At 42.1% G+C, this 12,996-nt stretch overlaps 1 protein-coding gene across 2 annotated transcripts in view; it reads left to right on the plus strand.

Annotated features, from left to right (window-relative positions):
* Positions 1-12,996, plus strand: part of PTPRT (protein tyrosine phosphatase receptor type T) — a 734,569-nt gene that overhangs the window by 365,118 nt on the left and 356,455 nt on the right. For both annotated transcript variants that reach the window (XM_073309805.2, XM_073309804.2), the window contains exon 7: positions 7,418-7,711. In XM_073309805.2, coding sequence (XP_073165906.1) covers positions 7,418-7,711 — 294 coding nt within the window. The remainder of the gene's footprint in view (positions 1-7,417; positions 7,712-12,996) is intronic.

Here is a 12,996-nt window from a genome sequence, read left to right on the forward strand (position 1 = left end):
CTCTTCTTGAGCAGAAGGATCTTGCAGTCTGGCTGACTTACACTCTAGAGCCCCAAGCCTTTCTGAACCCCTGGTTGCTTCTGCATGTTCGCTCAGTTCCACCTTTCTGTGAACATGCTGAGCTTCTGATTAACCCATTGAAGGACAACATGGCAGGCAAATAAGGAACACAGGCTTAGCAAAGTAATTTTGTAGACATAGATGCTATGGCCCAGATTTTGAAGGTACAGTAACTCCTCGCTTAACATTGTAGTTATGTTCCTGAAAAATGTGACTCTAAGTGAAACAATGTTAAGCAAATCCAATTTCCCCATAGGAATTAATGGAAATGGGGGGGTTAGGTTCCAGGGAAATGTTTTTCACCAGACGAAAGAATATATATATATGCACACACACACAGTATAAGTTTTAAATAAACAATTTAATACTGGTACACAGCAATGATGATTGTGAAGCTTGGTTGAGCTGGTGAAGTCAGAGGGTGGGATATTTCCCAGAGAATGCCTTACTGGTAAATGATGAAGTAGCAATCAGCTGAGCCCTCAAGGATTAAACCATTGTTGTTAATGTAGCCTCACACACCACAAGGCAGCATGAATGGAGGGAGGGGAGACAGCATGTCAGTCAGAGACAGAGACACATGCCGTGTGTGTGTGTGTGTGTGTGTGTGTGAGAGAGAGATGTGCATTGCCCCTTTAAGTACGCTGACCCCACTCTAAATACACTGCCTTTTTAAGTAGATCAGCAAGTTGAGACAGAAGCTGCTGCCAGGAAGCTCCCTCCATCCTGAGCCCTGTCGTGTGTCCCCCTGCTCTATGGAAATGGGGTAAGCGGGGTTCAGGAGCAGGGGGGAGGGGGACACCATGACATTAGCCCCTGTCAGGGTTCCTTCCCCACTCTGAACTCTAGGGTACAGATTCGGGCCCCCCTCCAAGATTTGAAAGTATCTTCCCCTTTTATTGGTCCTTTGGGTCAGGTGCCAGCCAGGTTAGCTGAGCTTCTTAACCCTTTACAGGTAACAGGATGTTGCCTCTGGCCAGGAGGGATTTTGTAGCACTGTATATAGAAAGGTAGTTACCCTTCCCTTTATATTTATGACAGCCCCCCTCTTCTCTCCACCCCCCTTCTCCCCCCCCTCGAACAGCAAGCAGGAGGCTTCAGGGAGCATCTCTAAGGCAGAGGGCAGGAGCAGCACACGGCAGTGGGGGGAGGGACAGCTGAACTGTCCAGCAATTGATAGCCTGCTGGGCGGCTGCTGCACAGGGAACTTAGGGGAGCAGGGAGCTGATGGGGGGCTGCCCGTCCACCCTGGCTCCAAGCCCCAACCAACTCGCTCCAACGGGCTGCTCTTCCTGCAAGCAGTGGACAAAGCAGGCAGCTGCCAAAAGATGTTTAAGGGAGCATTGCGCAACTTTAAATGAGCATGTTCTCTAATTGATCAGCACCGTAACAACGAAACAATGTTAACCGTGATGACTTTAAGTGAGGAGTTACTGTATGTAGGCGTTGCGGCACTCAGCATCTCAACACCCAACTTATTTGGGAGCTTAAATCTAATTTTCTACAGAGATTTAGGCACGTAAGTGTCTAAATCCCATTGGCTGCCAATGGACTTTAGATTCCTAAGTCAATAAATTCCTTTTGAACATGAGATTTAGGCTCCCAAATCAGTTAGCATTGAGACGCTGAGCACAGCAACACCTAAATACCTTTAAAAATCTGGGTTCTTATCAAAGCACACTAGATTTTCTTATCTTTGAAAAACAAGTTCATGAATAGCACTCCTCCAGTCGAGTCTGATCTCATGCCTTCTATGAGTCCTGGGTTTGTTCAGTGACCTAGACAGCCCTTCCTGCCTTCTCTTTCTCCTTACACAGCTCGGTGGTCACCCCTCCTCCTCCTAACTCAGAGAAACACCTCATCCCCTATTGGCTTCTGTGTAGTCCTTCAAAGTCGATGGCCTACCAGAAGAAAACTCATTGTTCTAGCAGGAGAGTCATTCAACATTGATGACCCTTGATTGCTCTGTCACAGCTTCTCAGACATAATCTTTCCACTGGGTGTCAAGCTCCTACTATAAAATGGATGTTCTAATCCACTAAGGAGGTTTGTAATGCAACATGAAGGTCACACACCCAAACCAAGGTTTTATTATACGGCAGGGTCCCTGGAATAAAATAGCGTTCATAAAAACAAAATGGAGTTCACAATTTGACACTGATATATCCTCACTCTGTCACCACTCCATTTAATAAGCATTTAAAATCAACAATAAGATCACATAAACATCAATTAGAATTGCCAGCTCATAACAGCATCAGGCAGGCAATTTGTAATGATTACAAGTGCCGTTTATTTGCATAGGTCACAACAAATATACTGCTCCTGCTGCAGGTACTTGCTGTGATAAACAGTGGCTTAATTCTTTAAGGTGAAATATTTTCAATATTTAGGGGCCAGAATGGGGTTAAGGTCTTGTTCCTAGTCCTATTTAAGTTGATGGAAAAAACTCATGTTGCCTTCAGTGGTGCAGGATTGAGGCCAAAATAATTAGTTCAACTAATGTTCATTCAAGTTCCTTGAATCTTTAGAATTGGGTTTGACAGTCTTAGGCAGTTTTCATCATGTGATGTTTCGGCACTTTTGCTCCTAGTCAGAACCTGAAAGGGCAGAAATACACAGAAACAAGAAAACATTGGACAGCCCTTCAGAAAGGTTTGTGTTGAGCCAGGGTTGAGGTGAAAAGCAATGGAAGAGAGCGCTGTGGATTTCTTATTTTGAACTGGTTTGCTAATCCTTAGAGTATCTAAACTTGCTTTGAATGTGTAGAAAAGATGGAGCTCTACTAATTTAACTGTTCGACCAGTAAATCTTTTTTCTAATCCTCAACCAAATACCAAAGTAATTTACATAATGTTGTTATTATACTATGTGATATCCAGGAGTTTGGGACTTAATATTTCATTTGTCTCCTAACTTGGGATGTAACTTAACTTGTAAGATGCCGTCTTCTTTCTTTTTTCTTTCTTTCTTTTTTTTTTTTTGGCATGAAAAAATAAATCTGTAAGATCTTCTTTTAATTATGTGCAGAGGGGAAAAATCAATTTTAAGCAGTTTGTAATGCTCATATTTTTAATGAAGTTCTAGTTACCCATGCTTGAATTTTTTGAAAATAGATTTGTTGGGGACATCCCTAATGTAAACCACTAGCTTTTTGACACTAAAAAGTTTCTGCCTGGAGTTTGGAGAAAGGGGCAAAAACTAAGTTTGCAAACATTTGTTTGAATTTTAAACAAACTGTATTTCTCGCACTGTTTTGTTTGCTTATGGGAGATATCTATTACTCCAATTATATTTGTGATGATAAGAGTTGCTCATTCTTCCAGGGAACAAATAGCATAATTTCTGTGGTTGATCCCAATGAAGCAACTCAGCTCAGATTTTGAATAGAAAGCCACCGAGTAAATAACATTCACCATAAATTTTGAGTAACTTTGAATAATAGATTAATCAGAGAAAATTATCTTACACTAATAAACTACAAATAGGGCTGGAATTTACTGAATTACTTATTCATTAGATTATTTGTTCAGCTCTTTATTACTTATTTATGTATCACCATGCTAGTTCTATTTGCTTTACAGACAAGGGCCTGGATGCACAAAAGGATCTAAATACCTAGAAAATCACTGTGCTTCACAAAGCCAAAGTTAGGTGCCTAGGTTCCTCTACAATGAATGGGGAGAGACAGGTGCCTTAGTCTGCAAATCACAAAAGCCAGTATGCTTCTAGGGGGCTTATTCCTTCACCCGCTTAATTCCCTGGTCCTTCTCGCATGAACAGAAAGCAACAATACCCGAAGTCCAAAGGTGCAAACAATTCAATGTTTATTAGGGTGAACTTCCAGCAACCATGATTCCAGTTTCCTTCCTTAGTGTCCCCCTTCCGAGCTCTGACACCACAGAGACTTACCTGTGTCCCTGTTCCCATTCCCCTTCTTAGCAAAACATGATTCCAATTCCCCACCCCTGTTCCCATTCCCCCCCTCACTTCCTGATTGACTGCAGACTACATAGTAAAACTTGAGTTCTGCTTAGCTATACCTTAACCAATCATTTTCCTGAAATGTAACTAACCAATCCTAACATATTGTAACATGATTATGTAACCAATTATATCCCACCACCTTAATTAGTTTACACCCAGCAAAATTAATTATACAGCAGACAGAAACAATCACAGAACCAGACAGAGATTATACAGACAAACAATAGGGAAATGGGGACTACAGTGATAGAACAACAAAAAAATGAGGATTTCACATCCCAGCTATTGATAAGTGAGTTCTTGTCAGACAGGATGCTATCAAACTAAGTTTCCTTTTACATCTTCTAGGCACTTCCCTTTCTCTGGAGGCGTTAGGCATTATCAGAACAGGATTGTATTCCTAACAGCCCAATAGCACCTTATTTCAATGTGTCTAGTTTGGAATGTGAAGATGTGACCATTCGCTTCCCAGCTTATGGCTGCCTCTGCTGCTTAGCCAAAGGCTTTAGCCTTAGAACAGGGCCTCAGACTGTCACAGTAAGAGAAGGCCCTTACACCGGCAGACAGTGATTTTGATTCTTTCTTTTATACCTCTATAACTAGCTAAATGGTAAGAATACACCTAAATTAGAGTATAGGCCTTTACAGACAGGCCTGAATATCTATATCCTAACACACGCTAGGCAGGGAGCCTGCCTAGGTTAGCTAACGGAAGCTGCTGACCAGAAGGGAGAATGCTAAGCCTATCTCTGCAATGCTGTTAGCGATTCTCAGCTGTGACTGTTCTCCTGCTGTCAGGTGCCTACACCAGTGGTTTTCAATCTGGGACCACAGACTACGTCTAAGGGGTCTGTGAAAGGTTGTTGTTACCATAGAACAGTTGTTTTCTATCTGTGGTCCACGGACACCTGGGGGGTCCACAGACTATGTCTAATATTTTCAAAGGGTCTGCCCCTTCATTTGAAATTTTTAGTGGTCCCCAAATGAAAAAAGGTTGAAAACCACTGATCTACACCATTTTAACAAGAAGCCAGGAGGAAGGAGAGGGACCTCCCTCATAACTTTCAGCCCAGTGGTCAGGGTGCCCATATGTGCTAAACGTTTCGAGGGATGTCCTCCTTCTCCCTTCCCTCAGCTGTTTTGTGTGAACTCACCTGAAGGGCCCTACCCGGTAGCCGTGCCCAGAGGGCACCTACAGGATTGGGCCCTGCACATGACTTAGGTGGTCAAATGCCTGTCTTCTACTGGTTTGTGAATCACTTTGTGGCTTAAGTGGGAGATAAGTGTCTGGGTGCCTAGAGGGAGGCAGCAGCATGCATGTCCAGAGGCAGAAACATAGGCGCCAAGGGAACTTATACCCTGAAAAGCTAGGCGTTGAGTGAGTCTAGGTGCCAGCAGAATTCACCAGGAGTTTTGTGCAGTACAGTGGTCCCCAAACTGGGATTTAGGGTATGTCTACACTGCAATAAAACACCCATGGCTGGCCCGTGTCAGCTCATTCAGGCTTGCGGGGCTATAGAAAATTACAGTGTTGATGTTTGGGCTCGGGCTGGAGCCCAGAATCTGGGCCCTTCCTCCTTCATGATGTAGACATACCCTTAGGTGCCTACAACAGAGACTTAAGCACCTAACTCCTCTTGTGCGTGCAGGCCCTGGTGTCTTGCTAGAGGGCTTTTAATCTAAGGCCCTGATGCTCTACAGAATTTAAGCTCAGAGTAAAACCTCCTTGGCTAGGAAGGCTTGTCAATGGAGTTGGGTTTTTTTCTCCGTCAAAATTTGCAAGTGGCGAACTGCGGGATCTCCTGTGACTTTGGGTAACCTCCATGCCCCTACAATGAACCGTGTAAGTTATGGAATGGGGGACTAAGGCGCTTCCTAAGGTTCAGTGGGGCATTTCCACACTTTCAGGAATGTTCTGCACATATAAATGCATATCTCTTGAGCTCCTCTGTGGTTTGCAGCCAAGGCATTCATTCCTTTAATCACAGAAGGAAAGCTTATCATTCTATTCAATTCAAAAGGGTTTTTAGAGTAACTCTTGCAGAAATCTATTTCTAAAACTTAAAAGGCTCTGTATCATTAACTTCTGTAGGACTTCTTTCCTTAAGAGAAAGGGTGTCTGCTGTGTCTGTCTCCTTCGTTTCACAAGCAAAGAGAATTTCTGTGTCCTCTGGGCTGAGGGCAAACCAAATTAGAGGGGTGGAAAACAGACCAGATGTGATTAAAGAAATCGCTCAGAATCTTGCACATTTCAGTTCAGGTTTTCAAAACCACAAGGCATATGGTATTCATGTGGCTTCCAATATGCCAGTGTTATGTGTACAGGGATAATACCAAAAAATGAGGCAGGATGCCAGGCCCCTGTAGACTTTTTGAGGATTTCATCAGAGGGTGCTGGAGAGCCGTCTTGCTGACTTGCTCTCCTTTTTATCACAGAGGTATCTGAACCCGTCTGGTTCCTGCCTCCTGATAATGCTTCTCAGACTTCTTCGAGGCAGTCTTCAAGTCTCACGCAGACTTGGCTTTAGTGCCATCACTCATGAAGTTAAACATATTTTGCTCTTGAACACCATGGAGTCTGTTAATTCACTGTCTTAGTTTCTCTTTTAGCTCCACCATAGCTGTAATGTAGTTACATTGAACTTCATCAGCATTCTGTTTGTGTTACTATTAAACAAGCAAAGACCCTTCAGGCATTTAAATACACTTTCAATTGTATTTTTAGAGACACTGTCAACTAATTTGGTCTAAAAATGTATCCTATTTTAAAACTACAGCCTTTTATTAAAATGGCATTTTGAATTCCCTAAATACAGTGGTCACCGATAAAAACATGGTCTTTGCTCACAGCTATACAGTGCCCTTTGCTACACTGCATTTCCTCCTCTTAGAGTAGGAAGTAACTGTGGGAACAACGTTCACCTTTTCAAGATACTGTATTTTATTTTAATAATCACTTTATGGTAAATTACTCAGGAGATGGGTGAGGATAAAGTTATCTATTTTGTGATGAGTACGTGGGATGGGCTAAGGTCAGGAGCTTATTTCGTGACGGTATTTCTAAATAGATAAAACTTATTTTTCTTTCATATTATGTGGCTCCTCATTTTCCATAAAGAGTCAGACTTTCTACCTCCTGGAGTCTGTTATAGCACCCAGTTAGAAATAAATATATTAAGCCAAATTATCCTCAATTCCATGGAATTCAGTCTCATGTAAGGTACTGTCCGGTACATATCCAGGAGAAGTGCACCTGTGTAACAGAGCAGAGTTTGGACCAGCCTTTCTGCTGAACATGCTGTTGTTACCAATCAAGTTAAGCACTATTAACACATTTCACAAGCATCTTCTAACTTTTTGTTGCTTGCAGAACCTCCGACGCCCATTGCGCCCCCTGAACTGCTGGCTGTCGGTGCCACCTATCTGTGGATCAAACCCAACGCCAATTCTATCATTGGAGATGGGCCTATAATACTGAAGGAGGTGGAGTACCGGACAACCACTGGGAACTGGGCAGAAACACACATCGTAGACTCCCCAAATTACAAACTGTGGCACCTGGACCCCGATGTGGAGTATGAGATCAGAGTGCTCCTCACCCGCCCTGGTGAAGGGGGCACAGGGCCACCTGGGCCTCCACTCACAACAAGAACAAAATGTGCAGGTAGGGGTATATTATGCTTTATAAACAGCACCGTGGTTTTGGTTTAAATGTTTTGTGATTGGAAGCTGAACAAGGCTGCATTACAGTGCAAGCAGTATCTAGCTCTATTCTTATTTCTATGCACCAATGAGTTACTGACCCAATAACCCAAGTACTCCCACCCCTCTTTTGATGTAGCTGTATTGTATGGAGCGCTCTTTGAATTCAGGATATGGATTGTGGTATGTTTGTTTTCTTTCATTCATTCTTCTGTTCAGGTGGCATGCTTTTAAAAGGCATAGGCAGCTGTTTAGACATCTACAATGCATTCCCACTCACTACAGAAGTGGGAAACCCAAGAAGATAAGAAGACGACAAGCCAATGATAATCTTTCAAACTAGTTCTCTGATGGTCACATTGACCCTAACACAAGCCCTTTATCAATATTTCCTTCTCTTAAGCGCATAATAAATACGTACTTTTCCTCTTAGGTAACTTTTGCAGTCAGCCACAAAACAGAAAGCTTTGTACAAACTTCAGAAATATTTTTGCAATATATAATTCTGTGATTCTTTCAAAATGTCTTTGTTTTGTTTTGTTTCAATTTCCTCCCCAGACTCATTTTTTCTTCAAAACAGTGCAAGTATTCACCCACTGATACCCATATGGCTAGTTTTGCTCTGCCTGAAATTTTATGCACAGCTGAATTTATCAACGAGGGCTTTTGACTTACAGAATGAAATCAGACCTTAAATTCATGGGGACTCCACCGTAAAACTTCCTGATGTACACAGATCTGAATGAACATACAACTAATTTATTTGTTTATAGTTAGCAGCTAGACTTTATATTGCACATTATTGGAAAAATCTGACCTTTCCTCGTATGGAATTGTGCTATCAGAAAATATGGACTGTCCATGTAATTGAAAAGCTTTCTCACCAACTACCCAGCCAACAAGTCAGAATCTTTAGCCAGGTTCTTTGACTATTAACCTGATCCTGAATAAACAGTGTACCATGAAGTATTGTATAATGTTTTGTTGTAACTTTGCCTTAATAAAAAGTTCCAACAAATCAATAGCATGAATGGCAAGTGTTAGAAAGTGTGGGACAGGTATGTTTTTGTCCTCCATTCAAGGAGGCTGAATAACTCTTCTCTTTACCTGCTGCAGCATTTATTGCTCGCTGAATGTTGCAGGATATCTTGTTTTGTTCCTTCATATTTGCATGGAGGAATTTTGAAGAAAGGGGTGGAGAAGACCAGTTCTGCAATCATTTTAACTTTCCTGGTGAAAGATGAACCTGTTCTTGGTGTTCTGAATATGTTGTGTATTTGTCACCTGCCAAGGGAAATCAGGCTTCTTGCCCGACAATGGAGTGGGTTAGGCATCCCACTGTAAGATCCTTCCTTCCATACTGCTTTCTTCTCAAGGTTTGGATCACATTTCATCTGCAGATTTCTAGATGTCACTTGCCATAGTTAAAACAAAGGAAATAAGTTGATTAGAGGATGTATCTCTCTTCCTTTCACTAGGATAATATAGCAAGTAGACTTTAGTGAGTTCGTGCAAAATATCTGATTCCAAATATCCATGTTTATGAATTAAACCAACCAACCTGATGTCTGCAAGGGGGTTTAAAGTATTTTCAGCAGTAACTACGTTTGGCCAAATGTTTTCCTATAGTTGGATTAAGTCTTGATGCATTAGTATTCATCACACACTGCCACAGCATGAGAACCCACATCAACCCTCCTTCCTTCTCCAAATGGGGAAGAGTAGGGAGTTGCGTGCAGCATGAAGAAAAGGGAAGCTTCCTAACTACAGTCTGTTCTCTTTGAAATGGGCAAGGAAAGCACTTGGCATGCAGTGTTTTCTTGAGACAAATCAGCAGTGACATTCATACAAACTGTGCAGATCTGGCATACAGGTGTTTGATGTTGCCTGATATCTGTCAGATAGGCAGGAGCTGGCAGATGGTTGGAGGGTTTTCCACATTTGTTGCACACAGAGGGAAAGAACAAGGATACTGATGCCAGCATGCCAACACACTCAGTATTTCAGCAAGTGCCACTGTGCTCATCCTCTTGCCTTCCTGTAACTCTCCGAATACTAGAATCACTGTCAGATTCTCTAGCCTTCAGCACAAATCACTGTCTGATTGATTGTCTTAAGGGGCTAAGATGGGAACTAGTGTTAAACCGGTAATGGTGAAGGTCAAAGTTTGAGATTTGGAGCCTGATTGGGACCTGGTGAACCCAGATTTCTGCATACAGATAACTGTACACTCAGGGCTCAGTTCTTGTTTTCAGTCACAGCCCTGAAAATTACTGTGGAACTGCAATACTCCCAAGGAGGCATAATTCCTCAAGCTCCTGAGCCTCACAGAGGGAGTGCACATACTACACCAGTCCTTACAAGGTACAGCATGAGCCCCTGTGTCCAGCCAACTCCACATGATGGTGGAGAGAGGGAAATGGACAACTCAGTCCTGCTTCCTCACTGCTCCCTTTTGCAGTAGTTTATGCCTTCCAGGGGCTACTGAAGGAAACATTCTCTATAAGTCTCCAATGCAGGAACTGCAATTGTGCCATGGCAGGGTTTGGTTTGCCCTTAATTTCCTGATTTGTATTTGCAAATAAAAACTTGCACAAATTAAGTGTCTTAAACAACAGGTGCAATCACACTTTTGCAGGAGCAACAAAAACCAGAATCTGCAAATTTGTGCATGTCATCTCTGTAAAGAACACTTGCTTTAAATTAAAGCTTACTTCACTGGAGGAGCAGGAAGGGGCACTAGTGCTGCTCCTAATGATCTCTTGTACTGTGCCCCAGATAACTTGGTTTTCCTTTACTTCATATGGCATTGACTAAAATCATGAATGATGATGTAGATAATCATTTGGCTAACCAATGTTGCTCTATTTTTTTTTCAGTTGTAATTTACTAATGAAATCTACCGGTGGAGAAGGTCACTGCGTTAATGTTAATTGTCATACAGAGGTTGTTGAGATTGATAGTGATGACATTTATAGTTTGTTGAAAGCACCAGGTTGGAGAGATTCTAATGAACTAAATGTTGCCTCTAAGGAGGAAGGAAAGATGCTTAGCCAATATCTGCAGATTTTATATAATATCCTCATAATGGTAACTTAGATAATAGACTGGAAAATTTAAATTGTATTCCCGATTTTCATACAGGGTGGTGCAGCCTCTTCAAATATCTTATGACGAGGATAATCACATCTGACTTACACAGTAATAATCCTTCAAGACTGTTCTGAACAAAGAAGAAAGTGACGCCATAAATCTGATTTCTTTTTTTAAACTGGCTAATGAAAGATGGTGCATCTTTTTAGTCAATACTGATTTGTGCGAGTGTGTGTTCTGCTCCCCTGTTTGCAAGGCTATTTCAACAACGGAAAAACAGCACGCGTTTACACATGTATGTGGCTTTGTTCCTGTAAATAGCTCTTTTGTGGTCAGGTCCTAAATGACTATACAGCACAAACAGCAAAACTGACGACAGAACTGGTTTCCAAGCGCACCATACAAACCAAAAAACGATCACTAATATATTTGTTGCAGAAACCACAGGTGGTGGTTGTAAGTATAGTCGATTCACAATTTTCAGAAAGGTGACTTGGTTCGATGGTATCCTGTGAAATAATCTCCAGTACCCCTTTGATATAGGCATTCTTCTACAAAGATAGGGAAACTGAGACACAACATTTGTGTGGGGGGGTGGAGGGTGAGAAAACCTGGATTTGTGCTGGAAATCACTTTAGATAAGCTATTACCAGCAGGACAGTGGGGTGGGAATAGGTATTGTTTCATATTCTCTGTGTATATATAAAGCCTGCTGCAGTTTCCACGATATGCATCTGAAGAAGTGAGCTGTAGCTCACGAAAGCTTATGCTCTAATAAATTGGTTAGTCTCTAAGGTGCCACAAGTCCTCCTTTTCTTTTTGCGAACATTTTTCAGAGTTACCCAGAAGTCCTGCCGAAGCCAACAGGAGGTGGTTTCAGGTGCTTATTGCCTCTGGTTTGGGCAATATCTTATAGCCTGATTTTCAGTGTCCTGCTCAGAGCCAGCTTTAGAACTCAGGCTCCCAGTCTTGTATCTAGACCACTGAATCACTCTTCCCTCCCTCTTCATGTGCAGCTATGGAAAATAACTTTCAAAGTTACAATTATCTAACTTTCTTTACCGCAGGCCTTGCATCCAACTGAAGCGTGACCGAGACTATCTTAGCACGAGTTTAGAAAGTTACTGCACCATAAAACAATTCTTATCAAAATCATCCATGGTTTGTCACATTATTGATCAGAATGAGGGAAAGCTGTTTTCATGGACTTCAGAAAGGTTTTTGATAAAATAAATCCCCTATCAAAAACTGATTATGAAATGTCCTGCTTTAAATAACCATAAAGGGATTTTATTAAAGTGGATAATATCTTATCTAAACTTTCCCAATCAGTATGTACCCATACAAAAAGGTTTCTTATACCACTGATATGATGGCTGGTTTTCTGCAGGGCACCATTCTTAGGCCTGCAGCTGCATTTGATCAGTCTAAATTATATTCAAAATAAATTAAGTCTCTGTATGGTTTTTTACTGACTCTTTACAGGCTGGAAAAAGCCATATGCCTCAAACTCTTCTATGCTTCTTTTAAATTTTACTGGGGGATGGGGTGGGGGAATGGAAACTTATGCCTGTTTAGTTTTCCAGCCAAGAGAGCTATTACAGATGGAGTGGATTTTAAATTCAGATTAATATGAAGACAACGCTAAATTTATAAGACTAAGTGAGATTCAGATGCTAAAATCAAGAGAGGGAAGAAAAAAAAAGCCCCAAGCCCCAAAATGAGTAGGGCCTACCAAATTCACGGTCCATTTTGGTCAATTTCACGGTCGTAGGATTTAAAAAATCATAAATTTCATGATTTCAGCATTTTAAATCTGAAATTTCATGGTGTTGTAATTGTAGGGGTCTTGACCCAAAAAGGAGTCGTGGGGATGGGGAGACTGCAAGATTATTATAGAGGTGGGGTGCGGTACTGCTACCCTTACTTCTGCGCTGCTGCCGGCAACGGCGCTGCCTCCAGAGCTGGGCAGGTAGAGAGCAGTGGCTGCTGGCTGGGATCCCAGCTCTGAAGGCAGAGTGGCTGCCAGCAGCTGTGCAGAAGTAAAGATAGCATGGTACGGTATTGCCACCCTTACTTCTGCACTGCTACCTGCAGAGCTGGGCCCTCAGTCAGTAGCCGCCACACTCCAGCTGCCCATCTCTGAAGGCAGAC

Source organism: Lepidochelys kempii, chromosome 13 (assembly GCF_965140285.1).
Source record: "Lepidochelys kempii isolate rLepKem1 chromosome 13, rLepKem1.hap1, whole genome shotgun sequence".
In the NCBI taxonomy this organism is placed as follows: domain Eukaryota; kingdom Metazoa; phylum Chordata; order Testudines; family Cheloniidae; genus Lepidochelys; species Lepidochelys kempii.